Source organism: Candoia aspera, chromosome 11 (genome assembly GCF_035149785.1).
Source record: "Candoia aspera isolate rCanAsp1 chromosome 11, rCanAsp1.hap2, whole genome shotgun sequence".
Taxonomy (NCBI): Eukaryota; Metazoa; Chordata; class Lepidosauria; order Squamata; family Boidae; genus Candoia; species Candoia aspera.
In genome coordinates, this window is record NC_086163.1 from 14168845 (window position 1) to 14183758 (window position 14914).

At 38.3% G+C, this 14914-nt stretch overlaps 1 protein-coding gene across 1 annotated transcript in view; it reads left to right on the forward strand.

Moving 5' to 3' along the window:
* The first annotated feature begins 246 nt into the window (after positions 1-246).
* Positions 247-14914, forward strand: part of CEP89 (centrosomal protein 89) — a 41019-nt gene continuing 26351 nt past the window's right edge. The window contains exons 1-11 of the mRNA XM_063312704.1: positions 247-446; positions 2980-3086; positions 5403-5564; positions 6605-6803; positions 7492-7585; positions 8046-8074; positions 8877-8928; positions 9861-10076; positions 11359-11501; positions 12742-12792; positions 13822-13905. Of these exons, the coding sequence (XP_063168774.1) occupies positions 408-446; positions 2980-3086; positions 5403-5564; positions 6605-6803; positions 7492-7585; positions 8046-8074; positions 8877-8928; positions 9861-10076; positions 11359-11501; positions 12742-12792; positions 13822-13905 (1176 nt within the window). The 5' untranslated portion in view covers positions 247-407. The remainder of the gene's footprint in view (positions 447-2979; positions 3087-5402; positions 5565-6604; positions 6804-7491; positions 7586-8045; positions 8075-8876; positions 8929-9860; positions 10077-11358; positions 11502-12741; positions 12793-13821; positions 13906-14914) is intronic.

The following is a 14914-nucleotide window of genomic DNA, read 5'->3' on the forward strand; positions in this document are numbered from 1 at the left end:
AAAACACAGAAACTATTCAGCGCTTAAGCACCAACCCCTCCCAGTACTGCCAACCTCTTCTGCCGCCACCTTTTTCAACAGCGCGCGGCAGCGAAGACGAGTAGCCCCCACCAGCCAATCACAACCCTCCACTTTCCTCCCGCCTCCCCCGGCTAAAATAGGGCGCAAGGGGCGTGGCGGTACCTAACGGACGCTGGTTGCTAAGGCGAAGGTGCCATCAGTAAGGCGTATGTCGATTGGACAAAGCGGGAAGCCGTCACCAATCGCCTTACGGCTAGTTCCAGCATGGTTGCGAGGGGGGAAGCGTCTTAGTGTTCAGGAGGGGAGGGGGCGCCGCTCCCTCTGCTCGGCGTGGACTCCTCTGTCTCTCTCCTTCGCTCTCGTTTTTACTCAGCCCTTTCGCTCTCATGCCGTTTTATTTCAGGAGAGGCCGGAAAGGCCTGTTCGTGAGTATTTTTCCTGTTGGGGGAAGGGAGGGAAGGTCCCCTTCCCCAGAGGGGGACAGCAAGGACGATGAGCCGGCGGTCCCTGGTGGCAAGCGTGGCTCCGGTTCCCATGGCAACCAGATCGCTGCCTCCAGAGCATCCCAGGTTGGACCTGGAAGAAGGGGACCAGAGAGTGAAAGTGAAACAGACTAACCAAAGCCCGAGTGGAGTGGAGCAATGGAACAGCCTGCCTCTTGAAGTTGTGGGGGCTCCATCACTGGAGGATTTCAAGAAACCAGTGGACAGCCATTTGTCCAGAATGATGGGAGGATTCCTGCACTGGGCAGGGGGTTGGACTAGAGGACCGAGAAGGTCCCTTTGAACCCTATGATTCTATGATTCAAGGGAGGCCCCTGGGAAAAGTTCTGTTTTTCTTTGGCTTAGTTTCAAATCACGAAGCATACCCCATCTTTTAAAAGCTAGATGAGGTGACCATTCTGGTTCCCCACAGCGTTTTTGCCACAATCAGGCTGAGATGCTGGATGATAGGATAGGTTTCTCAGGATTGTGTTTTCCTGGCTGTAAAAATCTATCTGCCCCACATCTGAATGTTGGGCTTAGAAGCATGTTCAGTAAAGTAATTATGCAACATGAGTGCAGCCTATTCCAATGAATATGGACAGAAATAAAACTGACTGCACTGAAACTTATACTGTATAGATGTATAGGAACCAAGTGCTAGTGAGAGTGTTTGCACAGTGGGGTAATCAACACTTCTTTGGAATTATTGCTTACCTGGAATTAGCACTTTGCTAGTTTATTTTAGTGAGTCACTTATGTTTGGCTGCCAGACAACCATGGCTAGTGACATGAAATCCTGAAACTTTGGCTGGCTCCTCTCTGACCAGGCCGGGTTAGAAGACAAAACTAAACATTGGTTTCTGGGTTTACGTGTTTCATTTGAATATCAAGACAAAACCCAACATTGGTTTCTGGGTTTAAGGGTGGCGCTGCGGGTTAAACCGCTGAGCTGTCGATCGGAAGGTCGGCGGTTCGAAACCGCGCGGCGGGGTGAGCTCCCGTTGCTCGTCCCAGCTTCTGCACACCAAGCAGTTCGAAAACATGCAAATGTGAGTAGATTAATTGGTACCGCTTCGGCGGGAAGGTAACGGCGTTCCGTGAGTCATGCTGGCCACATGACCCGGAAGTGTCCTATGGACAACGCCGGCTCCAAGGCTTTGAAACGGAGATGAGCACCGCCCCCTAGAGTCGGACACGACTGGACTTTACGTCAAGGGAAACCTTTACCTTTACCTTGAACATCAAGTATTTTGGTTTTTTAAAAACCCAAAGAACACTGCAACCATTTCTACTTTCCTCAGTAACTTTTTGGGTAGGTTTTGTTTCACAACAGCAGTCTAAGAGGAGTTTCAAACACAGAGTTTTCAAAATTAAGTTTCCCATTTCTTTGGATCATGGAGTTCATTTACACTAGAACACTACAGAGTTCTGCCTTTATTGTGTGTTGTGATCTATCTTTTATACCATATCACATTCTGATATGATTATGGTAAAAGTGTTATAATGTTTATGTAGCAGTACAATGGCAACTTAAAGTGGGGTAAATCAAAATTTCCAGTAGAGTAGCATGATATTTTGCTAGGTTAAAAATAGCTCTTTCAATATCAAGTGTTCAAATAGATTGTTTGTATTGCTGGAGAGCTATTAGCTTTCATGGAGATCCTTATAGGAAGATAAGAAATTATATAAAAATCACCAAGAGTTTTGTTTTCAGAAACAGAATAGCTGTTTTACTGGAATATGATACTTCTACAAAGAGGAAAGAATATTTCAAAAATTACACTGTAATCCAAGAATCAAGTGTGTATGTAAATAAATAAATACCTAGAATGTATAATAACAGTTACAGTATGTACCTACAGGAATGAAGACTGTATTATTTTTGTGGGGATATGCTGGTATTGACTTGAATATTTCAGTGTAGTGCTTGAATATTCCTTGAGTATTTCAATTTAGGGGTTATCGATGGTAGTAAAATCAGACATGACATTCAAAACTGGTCTAGTGGTTAAGGCACCAAGCTAAAAACCAGGAAACTGTGAGTTCTAGTCCTACCTTAGGCATGAAAGCCAGCTGGGTGACCTTGGGCCAGTCCCCCTCTCTCAGCTCAAGAGCCAACCGGGTGTGGTAGGAGAGTTCTAATCTCAGGCATGAAAGCCGGCTGGGTAACCTTGGGTCAGTCACACTCTCTCAGCCCAACTCACCTCACAGGTTTGTTGTTGTGGGGAAAATAGGAGGAGGAAGGAGTATTAGGTATGTTCACCACCTTGAATTATTTAGAAACAAAAAAATAAAGGCGGAATAGAAAATAAATATAAACAAACAAACAAACCATTTAGGCCTACTGCATACCTTAATCTGCATGTAAATGTTCTTCCCTTTCATGTTCTCAATCCTTGTACATGTTCACTTTTGTGTTTCTCCATCATGTGAGTTCAATCATTGCCAACTAACTTTATTTTAACTTGTCTAGAAACATATAGCTCATGGCCTGGTCCCTGCAGCTACCGTAGCTCCTAAACCTGCCGTCCCCCGCACCCCTCCCCCTCGTAGTCCAAACCCTTCTCCAGAAAGGCCCAGGTAGGTTTTCCATCTCTTGATTTGCAGTCATTTAATAGAATTAATAGAATTCATTGGCATTTGAATATCTAGAATGGCTTTATCTTGCCTGTAGATTTTTACATACCAGCAGTACGTAGGATTACGTTTGGAAGAGTAACGGGTACCACATATTTGCATGTTATGTAATTGAAAGAGGTTTTCAGCAGTACTGAAAAGAGTTTAATTTACAGTATACATGTTGTTAGCTTGCCTTTGAAATAGAAGAAAGCAGACTTTCTTCCAAGGGTTTATAGATCATAGCCAACTTAATATTACAATGGGGGCTGCAGCTTTGCTCTTACTATTTTGGAGGGGTTCAGACTCCCTCATTCAATGACAAATGTTTCTCTACTACGATAGGTAGCAATTATGCCTCCACCATCACTCTCCAGGCATTTGGCGCTTTTGAGAAGTGACTGCATTGGCACAAAGCTCCATCGTATCAGGCAGAATCCTCCTTTCCATGGGAGCTTTCTGAAGCACTTATGGTGTATCCAATAAAAAGGCAGATGGGGGAGAGATGCCAGTGCAACTGAAAGTGGGAAATGTGGCTTCCCCTAATAAACTTTGCACTGCTGTTGAGATTAGAATTTAGCTTACTAAACTTGAAAATAAATAAATGGATTGTTTTGATTATTCCTGTAAGAATTAAGAAGAATGATATGGTGTTATGGCTCAATATTAAAGCTGTCATTGATAAATCCTTTCTTTCCAGTGGATTGAATTGATTATATCCAGCAGTAGATTTAATACAATATAAATATTCAGCAGCACATAAAAGAATGCCTATATGCATCATTTAAACACAAAGAAATTATGCTTCTTGCCTGAGAAATTTTGTTTTATCTACATGCAAATGTAATTTACTAAAACTAACATGCTTAATACATTGAAATAATTTCAATAGAATTACAGTTCCATATAACTCCATATAACATCAAGCTACACTTGGATCATTTAGATCATTTAGAAAGATTACAGATATTACAATTTTGACAAATAGTGCTGAAATATCTAGATAGTTCTATTATTAAGATGTCTATAGCAACTGACAGCATATACATTATATATTCAGCTTTTTGGGAGGGGGTTTCCTTTGACTGCCAGTATTATGTGCAATAATAATAATCTCCTTTTAAAGTAGCCACTCTACATTTTTCTTTTGCATTGTTCTCTCTTTTTCTGTATCATCATTTTGATTTTTTTAAAAAAAGCTTTTCCACAGCATAGCAGCAGTTTTTATGAAAGCTTATACAGTTAGGACTGCAAACCTACACACTTACTTGGAAGTAAACAAGTGAGGCACATTTTTGAATAGTACCTGTATGGAATTCCACTAGGGGAATCTTGTGATAAAGCCCTTCTTGATTACTTCAGAGTTCAGAGAGAAAGCTTCATTCTTGAGTATTCCTCAACAGAGGAACAAAAAACTCTTCATAGTAGAAAATTGTGTTGGATCACTCAAGGGAACAACTGCCTGCCTGTATACCCTGAAGTAGTACAGTCAAGATAAGGTGAGAGTGGCCTGCATGATCTAAAAGTAAAGAAGAAAGATAAGGAAAAATAATACAATTTTTTGATCTGTGATAAAGATCTTGATCCATGGTTCATGTCACTCAGGTCCAGTTCATATGTAATAGTCTTGGTCTAATAAAGTATGGTCTGAAAAGCCAGTTTGCTGTGATTTCTAAATCAGGAAACCTTGAAACTTGTCATAATGGTACAGAAGGTGGGATAGCACTCATTCTTAACAATAATGGTCATGGTTCATTAGATTTATTAGAACCATCAGCTTCTTATTAAAAATATAGGACTTCTTTTTGTTTCTGTAGTAAGCAGGAGAAATTTTCCATGTTTGGACTATAAGCCTGAATTCTACCCTGCAAGGCTCCCCATAATTTTCTATTGTAGAGAAACGTTACTATGTATACATTCCTTCTTTTTTGGTGTGTTTTGAATATTTCTATATTATTCCAGATAGTTGAAACCACTTCATGTTTTAAGATTCATATGCACATAGAGTTGAGGAGTCTAATAGCACATCCTGGAGCCCCCATGTAAACAGTAGCATAGCCTGTTGAAAAATTTGTAGGTAGGTGTGTATAAAGCTCGCTCTTTTCCCAGAGCTGATGAAAGGAAAGCTCTACTAGATGCAGGAAGCAATTGTATGAAGATGTATGTTTTCATTTAATTTAAAATGCAGTTTTATATTTTAAATTCATTATGATTAAATGTATTACCTTATCTTACCCCAACCTTCTAATCCATGGATTTTTTAAAATGTGTTTTTTCCAGGTCTGCTCTAGCAGCAGCTATTCTTGTGACAACCTTAACTGGGCGAACTGTTGCCATCCCTCAGCCTCGTCAGCGATCTTTTTCTGAAAGTGATGCCAGCTACTTGCAAGATCAAGAAGACTGTATTGAACCATATGCCACTGTCACTGAGCTCCGAATGGGGTAGAAAATATTGTACTTTTTGGCACACCCAGTCCATTGGTCTAAAATAATTTTTCCTCCAGTAAGGAAGTCCAAAATTCCAACTTGATGGCCCAGTTCAAATGTAGTGGGCAACTACACTCTACACAACTGTCACTTTTATACATTTTACTTTCTTCCTTTTTTGTGTGCTAAAAAATATTCTAAATAGCTACTTTTAATGATTTCTAAATCTTGGAAACTGCATTTCGTATAACAGCATTTAAGAATAAACATAGTTCCCAAATTCTGGATATTGCAGAAGATTGTAGTTTGTATAATTTTTTTTTAATATGCTTTATACTGAGAGTGTGAGAGAGTAGAATGTAAAAATGGGCAATATGGAAACTCATATTTCATGTGGATTCATTCATGCAGTGGGAAATCACACTTTCCTGTTCTGTTGAAAAAAGTCTTTGTTTGCAAGTGGGAATGGATTGTTCATACAGGTAGTCCTTGCTTAATGACCATTCATTTAACAATGGTCTGAAGTTACAACAGCCTCAGAAAAAGTGCTTTATGACCTGTCACACTTACAACTGTCGCAAAATGCTGCACCACCCCTGCAGTCACATGATCGCAATTTCAGCTCCCATTTATGACCAGTTGTAGCCTGTGGTCATGTGATTGTGATTTGTGATCTTTTTTGCCAGTTTCCATCCCTTGGGGAATCTGGATTTGCTTTAACAGTTGCGGTGATTTGCTTGACGACCATTGTAAGAATGGTCATAAAATTGGGTCTGGTCATATGGTGACCCACTTAATGACCACACCACTTAACCAGTTTTCCAGTCCCTATTGTGGTCATTAAGTGAGGACTACCTGTTATCCTCAATTACTCATTTTCCAGTTTATACTACAAAATCCAGAAATATTGCAAAACACTGTTTAAGAGCTAGTTTGGTTCATAAAGTATAATGAACCATGGATTAGCTATTGGAGTAATGCATGACTCAGGTTCACAAATTTATATTCATAGCTACAAATTAAGAATGTTTTAAATTGATGTTTTCTGTTTACAGTCCAAACTGGAAGAGTGATGGTGACGAAAGGAGTGCTGTACAAGCTTTGGAAGCATCTGGGAGTTGTTGTGAGGATGAGGACATAGATACATATACTTCTGACACAGAAAAAGAACCAGATCCAGTCTGCCAGGTTATTGATAAAAAAGAAAGCATTAGTCATGAGGTTATATATGCTATGCCACATAAAATCAAACAGGTAAGCTTTCGGCATTTTTCTACTAGCTGCCTCAGTGCAAATTATAAGACTCCCCACTCCTTTTTGTTTCCCTTGCAAACTTGTATTATTATGTGGTCTTTAAGGGATTGGGGCATTCTTGTCTAGGGGTGTGAGCTGTTTCAAAAGAAGGGAGCAGCCATTTAGAATGGCCATCCGTGTCCCATCTGTTGTACCTCTTATAGGAAGGGACCTTATAGGAAAGTAAATAGGTGGCCTCTATTTACCCAGGTTGGGCAGGCAACATTTGCTTGGGATAGGCAGTCTCTAAGATGACCAGGAGTTAATTTTAATATTAAGAGGTACCCTATACCAGTGAGAGATTTAAAATACTTATTTCCTTTCATTGTCCACTAAAAACTGTCAAGAAATCTTACAGGCTGTTGTTTTGTGGCTCAATCTGGGCATAAGGAATGCTTTCACTGGGCATAAAAAAAGATTCAGGAGGCTGTAGTTTGCTATACTCTGTTTGAAGACATTATATGTATTCAAGCACATATGTTGCACCTACTTATCTGTGATTTGTCCTTTTATGTATTTTTTGTTTTCCTCTTTTTAATGGATGTTTTATTTAACAATGAGATGGTTAGCTACCTAGAGCCTTTTGGTAGCATCTATTTCTATAAATGGGCTGTGGATTTATAAGGTGTATCACCATATTTTTACTTAGGAAAATCTCCCAGTATCTTCTAGTGCCAACGGTGAAGAAGATTCTTCTATCTGCGAACCAAGTTGTCTCATTCATCCAAACGTTCAGGTGGAAGGTGAGAAGTGAGCTTTAGGATTAAGGAGAAGATAAAGATCCCTTTTTACCACCGGCTCCCCAACTGATGTGTTATTTAGTCTAGTATCTCAGGCTCGGATAATTTTTCCCTATGTGTGGGGGGAGAATGCATAGCTGACAGTGAGAAGGAGAAAACCTGAATCCAATGAACAAGACAAGGATAACTATGTCTTACTCCTTTTCATCTTTGTCGCTGAATAGAGCAGAGGGGAGGGTTCTTGTTGTTGTTTTAGAAAACGCTCATAGCTTGTACCTCCATTTTCCTATTCCTTTATACTCGCCAAGGTACTTACTTAAGATAAAGGTGGAAAAATTAGAAACTAAATGAAATGAAACTAGGCAGATCATTCACTTGAAGGCTCAAGCTAGATTGGAGCTTTGGAAATTTGTTTGATGTATTTCTCCTGTATATCTCAAAACACATACTTTTTATATTACAGAGATTAAATACCCTGGAGTGAAGTTTAAGGTAAGAGCAGCATAAAACATTTATGTTCTGTGATTTCAGTTAAGGACATTTTTGTGTCTTTTCATTTCCATATTTCTCTAAGAAGTTGAGGAAATGTTGTACAGTCTTCTTTTCTCTATTTTTTCTTCCCCCATTTCAACAGTTCTGGAGATAGGTCAGTCTGAGATAGTATCAGTATACTCCACAGCTATGTTGAGATTGAATTAATGTCTCTGCAGTCTTCCTATAGATATGGTGCAAATGACAAGTAATATTTGTGTGGGTGAGGCCCTCTTAGCAGGTCTGTATATAGGTGCCATTCCTGGAATTGCCGCATGAGGGATAAGTGGTTGACTTCTATTCTGTAGGGAGGTCTGTCTATATATTTAGAGCAGTGTTTCTCAACTTTGGCAACTTGAAGATACATGGACTTCATGCAGGCTGGGAAATTCTGGGAATTGAAGTTCACACATCTTCAACTTGCCAAGGTTAGAGTTGCCAAGTTGTCACTTATTTAGAGTCTCTTATTGTGATAGAAAATCCTGAGTCCTCCAGTTGCTTGAAGGTGGGTGGAAGGCTAAATAGGATATTGTGTGCCTTCAATTTTTCTTTTTCCTTTTATGTATCATTCATTTTTGTTTAAGCTATTGAATCTGGAAATATTTTAAAAAACGAACATTCAAGTTTTTAAAAAAGCTTTAAAGTTAGAACTAAAGAACATCAGTTTTTAAATGTTCAGTATATTCCTCCTGGAATAGTTTTAGATACTTTTTTTGGAAAAGGAAGGGGTCCTACAAGATTAAATATTTTGCTTCATTTCTAGGAACACAACTCAGCTGAAAATCTCCTGAATGAAAAACCTCCATTATCTTCAGGTATAAACTCTCTTGTGTTGGATTCTACAGAATAGGTTGAGTGTAGTTCTGAACCATAATTTAACATAACAAGAACTTGGGAAACTTGTTTGTTTCCCCATGTCTTCCTACACAGCCATGAGGAGGAGCCCCAAAACTGTTTTTTTGTTTTAGAATAACCACCACTTGCCTTCAAATATTACTGAAGCTGGAAAATTTGTAACTCAAATTAACAAGGTTACTAGAGGCAAGCCAACTTCAAGCAAATCGTTAACATAATCTACTACTAAATTTAGATTTGGATATATTACTAAACTGTGGCAATCTAAAATGGAAATGGAAGTTTTTATACTAGAATCATGCAGTATTTTGATTTCATAAGCAAGATGGTGCTTTGAAATGTGCACCAGACTTTCTGCAACTCCTTAAAACAAATACATATTTTCCTGAGATCATACTATAGCTGCAGAAGGCAGCTGTGGAATCCCAGAAAAAGTTAAAGCTGCTTTAAGGAGTTGCTGCATATGCTAACAGAACATTCCCATGCTCTTTGCTGCTTTTTTTTTTTGCATTGACTCCAAAGTGCTGCACAGCCTATTCTGTATATTCTGTATTAGTAATAGCCCCTGCCTAGGATCTACATCCTTTCTCACTATAACACTTTTTGAGGGTGACGAAAAAATTGTTTCCCATAAAATAAATACACAAAATCTGTTACAGTTTGCAACTTAATTAAGATATGCCTTATGTAAAATTGTTGAACATTTGTTAATGATGTAAGTATCTTCAAACTACTGAGACAGATTAACTAGTGATTTCTATTGAGACAGAAGTCTTGTCATAAATGCAGAATGCTTGCTTCTAAATAAAGATTCTTACAGTACAGTTGTTTTACCAAAAGGTTTGCATATATTTATAAGATTGATGAATTTTTTATTTCATTTCTTGGGTAGATGCAGTTCTCCACAGAAAGCAGGAACAGATGGTTCTCCCTAGAGAGAAGTTCCAGAAATTAAAAGAACAAAATTGGTATCTAAACAATGCAAACCAGACCTTATTTTCAGAACTTGAACAGTCAAAGCAGTTAATGAAGGAACTCCAATTAAAAATTAAGCAACTGGAAAAAGAGAATGGACAATTTAAAGAAAAACAGAATTCACACAATGAAGGTGCAAATGAATCTATGTACTTTTCATATAATTTGCTGTGTTCATTGGGAGAGAATAAAACTATATATGTGGGAATAGAGGGAAGAATGGTTGAACTTTATCACTCTATATGTGTCATTATTTAATGTATCCAGCAAACTTAGAAATTATATGGAAAAAATGGTAACTTATAGTGTATTTGAATGACAACTAACATAGGTGACAGTTGAAAACAAATGGTAAGATTTTTTTGTATCATGCATTAGAAGGTAATTTAGAAATCAATTGAATTAATAAACCTAATTTCATTTTATAACTCTTTGTCACCTTCCAGAATTTGTGATCTAAGAAATGCATTCCGAGCAAGCAGGCCTATGGCGTTGTTTGGGAGAAATTTCTCATGCTGCTCCAGAATCTTCAGCTGGATCCACTTTTTTGTAGATCCACCTGAAAGTGTCTTTATGCACTTTCTCTGATCTTGAGGCTGGCATTTGAAGCATTAAACTTGTCATTCTAGTCCCCCCCACCCCCATGGGCAGGATTCTTTGAAGCATGTCATAAAATATCAAGGAAGTTTGAGCAGGTTGCCTTTGATCGTTTCATACCCCCCAAAATGAGGACATCATTATCACATGTTAGCTGTAATGGAACACGCTGCACCTTGGTTCACTTCAGACTATTTTTAATGTAACTTGTTAACCGCCCAGAGTCCCCCATTGGGGGAGAGGGGCGGTAATATAAATCTAATAAATAAACTTTCAAAATATCTATCCAGGCAAGTTTGATATTTTGGACATAGTAGTGAGTCTCTAGGGTCTTAAGCAGAGATTTTTTTTCATCATCTGCTACCTGATCCTTTAACTGGACATACTTGACATTTTCTGCATATGAAGTATATGCTGTTGTCATTGACCTGTGGTCCCAAGCTACATACATAGGTTTTCCTATGCAGTCCTTTGGATTTGGGTTAGATTTTATAGCAGCTATGGCATTATAAAGCAGGCCTGCACAATTTGTAACTTTCATAATTTATTTCTGAGTAAAAGCCAATGAATCCTTTTGTTTATGGAACCTCAGAGTAGCAGCAAAGTAAATGTAGTAAACTGCCATGCATAGCTGGTAAGCTGCATTTTGTTTGGTGAATCCCTAGTTGTACAGGTGAATAGTTTTATGGAATTACCATGTCTTTAAAGAAGAGCTATTTATCATATAGCATTCTTTCAGTTAGATTTTGAAGATGTTTTAGTAGTATGCACATCATTATAGAATTTTAATCTGCTTTTTTCTTTTTCTTTTAATTCAGAGGAATGTGCAGAATTGCTTTTGTTAAGACAACAAGCCCAGGAACTAGTGGATGAAAATGATAGTTTGAAAATGACTGTTCACCGTTTAAATGCAGAACTGAGTCGTTATCAAACCAAATATAGACCAATTTCACCCAGTGAGGTAATGTTCTCTCTTAAGATTATTTATAGTATAGTATCATTGGCATTTAAGCATCCCCCACTCATTTGTTATAGTTAAAAAAGAAAAAGACAGTAGCCTCTCTTTAGCAAGAAGTATATCCTTTACTGCAGTATTCTAGCTTGGATATCATAACCTTCCCTCCGTAGTGACCACAAGAAAGTGTTTCAGAATTTTCTTCCATGTTGTTGTTATTGCTAGTAGTAGTTGCTGTTACTTTTAATATATCTTTTCCCATTACTGTAATTCTTGCAGCAGTTTGCAACAGAACAATTACAGTGCAATAATCCAGGCAATAAAATTAAAAATGTATAAATTTAACAGATTCATTAAAATGGTGAAGAGAGAGAGCCAGTTTGGTCTAGTGGTTAAGGCTCCAGGCTAGAAACCAGGAGACTGAGAGTTCTAGTCCCGCCTTAAGCATGAAAGCCGGCTGGGTGACTCTGGACCAGTCACTGTCTCTCAGCCCACGACATCAGGCTCAAGTGACAAGTCGCTCGATTAATTCCTGTCACAACCAATGGATCAACATTCAGTTGATCTGAAAAAGCGACCCCTGCACCAGCAGGAAAAACACTAGGAAGAAAAAAAAATTAAAATGGTGAGAAGAAGGAAAATGTAACCGAACACAAATCCTTCATGCAACATTTATACAGAGAAATGATAGATCTTTTTCAGGTGCCTCAAAATATAGTTATAGTAGTAACTATAGAACCATAGTTATATAGTAGCACTTCATGAATTTCTGGAGAGAGAGCATTCCTGCAATGGTATGTGGGACTGACCTTGGAAGACAGGGCAAAGAGACGCAGCCAAGGGATAGGTCAGATAAAGAGCAGCTGAGCCTCTTGCCCCACTCACATTCCTGCTGCAGGCTCAGCTGCCTTTTATCTGACCATTCCTTTGGCTGCGTCTCTTTGTCCTGTCTCCCATGGTCAGTCCCACATACCATTGCAATTCCAGAGTTCAGAGTCACCACAAAGAGGTCCTCCCCTCATGTAACTGGAAGATGGCACTCTGGTTCTCAGTACACGATCTTGGCTATCAAACCAGAGTGTAATGATAATGGCAGTTCTCAAGTATCCTGGTTATTGCTCATTACCTGGTTTTGATAATGTTAGTCTGGTTTTGATTTTTTTTTTTTAAATACACTTCCATAATACACAAGTACAGGAAGTTGTTGGTACTAATATTAACCTAGCTTATATTTTTTCTATCTTAGAGTGTAAAGATTGGAAGTCTGCCAATGAAAAAGCCAATACCCCCATGGCTGGTAAGTAGCAAGTTAATCAGTTTCAGTTTATAGCACCTGGTATGTTCACTATTAGCTATTTCCAAATTGTAGAAAATTAATTACCTTATTGACATGAGACACATCTATAGTTTTGAATGTGTAGAAGGGATGATGGTTTATGTGGAAGAATGGGGCAGATTTCCTGAGCTTAAAAGATCATTTAAAAATTCAGTAGTGGCATTTCCATTAACATAATTGATTTTTAAACTTTGAATGTAGTGCTGATCCACTACTTTTATGTAATTCTTTCAAAGACTTGTCAATGAAATAGTGTATTTTTAAATAATGTCTTAGTTATCATTAATAAGTAGGATAGATAACATCAGAGTTTTGTGTTACCAGCATAAGATGATGAAGATACTTTTTCATGTTTTATCCTCAACCAGCATTTTCTAGAAGGCATAAAGTTATTCCATGTAAACTCTGCTTTCTCAGTTTATGAATTGACTTTTTTTTCCTCAATTAGTGTGAACACTAAAGCTGACATGGCATGAATCAGCTATTCTCAGGCTAGACAAAACATTAAGTAAATATTGTGAAGATGGCTACCAGTCTCAAGGCCAGGAAGAGAGCATTCAACTTTCCAGTGACTTGAAAAGGCCAGCAGGCAGAAAAGCCGGAGAATTTAAAACTTGAGAGGGAAGGACAGATGGAAGGAGGAGTGGTTGAGGGCGGGGGTGAGGGGGGGGGGCTTTGTTTCTGCAATAGTAGATATCCTGCATACTGCATCTATGACTTATATCTTATCTGCAAAATCAATTCCATGCAGCTTCTGCCCTGAGCACATTCCTGAGATTTATTGTCATGCCTGGCATTGAGGTCTGAGAATAATGTATTTGAGGGAGTTTCTTTAGTCCCTTTTATTTGCTTTTTATTTGCTTTTTGGAATTATCTAGGTATCAAGAATATTGTTAGCTGATTAAATAATCCTCACTAAGTTTTAATAAAATATTTAAAGTACAGAGCTACGTTTTAGTGGATTGAAATTTCCTTCTCTGTTTTCTTCAGCTTGACATGAAATATTTATCCCCTCTTCTGTTGGCATATGAAGACAAAATGAAAGAAAAGGAAGACTTGATTCTAGAGTATGAGGCAAGTTGACAAATCTGTACTTTAAAGTCTATGCAATGCAATTTGACCAGGAAAATGTTTGTATAATGCAATTCAATCTAGTATATATTTTGGCATAGTTGTTTTTTACAAGTTAATGCTGCCAAATGTACAAATACACAACAAGATGGAAAACAAGATATGAGATTCTTGCACACAGAAGCTAAGCTGTCAAGGAAAATACCAGTCTGTTGCCTTTCACTTTAGACAACCAAGTATTAATGAGGAGAATAGTTTTCCCCCTCTGCAGTTTGGAATACTGTACAGGTAGTCCTCACCTAACTACCACAAAAGAGACCAGAAAATTGCTTATTAAGCATTTCAGTTAAGTGAGTCACCACATGACCAGACCTGATTTTATGACCATTTGTTAAGTGAGTCACCATGGCTGGTAAGCAAAATCCAGCTTCCCCAATGGATGTTTTTTGCTTGAAACTGGCAAAAAAGGTCGCAAATCATGATCACATGACTGCAAAATGCTGCAGCTGGTCATAAATGCGAGCAGGCTGCCGTGTGCCCAACTGCAGGGCTGATACAACGGTTTGCAATGGTTGTAAGTGCGAATATGGGTCCTAAAGCACTTTTTCTAAGGCCATCGTAACTTCAGGCTGTTGTTAAACAAACAGTAGTTAAGCAAGGACTACGTGTAGTCCAAGATTTATCACCTTATCTGCTATTCAAGAGAACTTAGTCTTAAGGTTTATATAAATGGACCTTATTTCCTATCTTCAGCTAGTTCATCATCACTTTTTAAAAAATTGACCACTTCCTCTCTGCTAAAGACTACATTATAATATGTAATCTGAGATTATAATGTAAATTCTGATTGTGGCAGACAAGTGTGATTACCTGTTGGGATACTTAAAAGGCAATATATTTTTCTGTAATGACTCAACTTTGTGAATCCCATATGGATCATCTTGCTCATCACAAATGGAGCCAAATTCATATCTGTAGAATTTACCATGGTGAACATATTTTTTATGTTTTG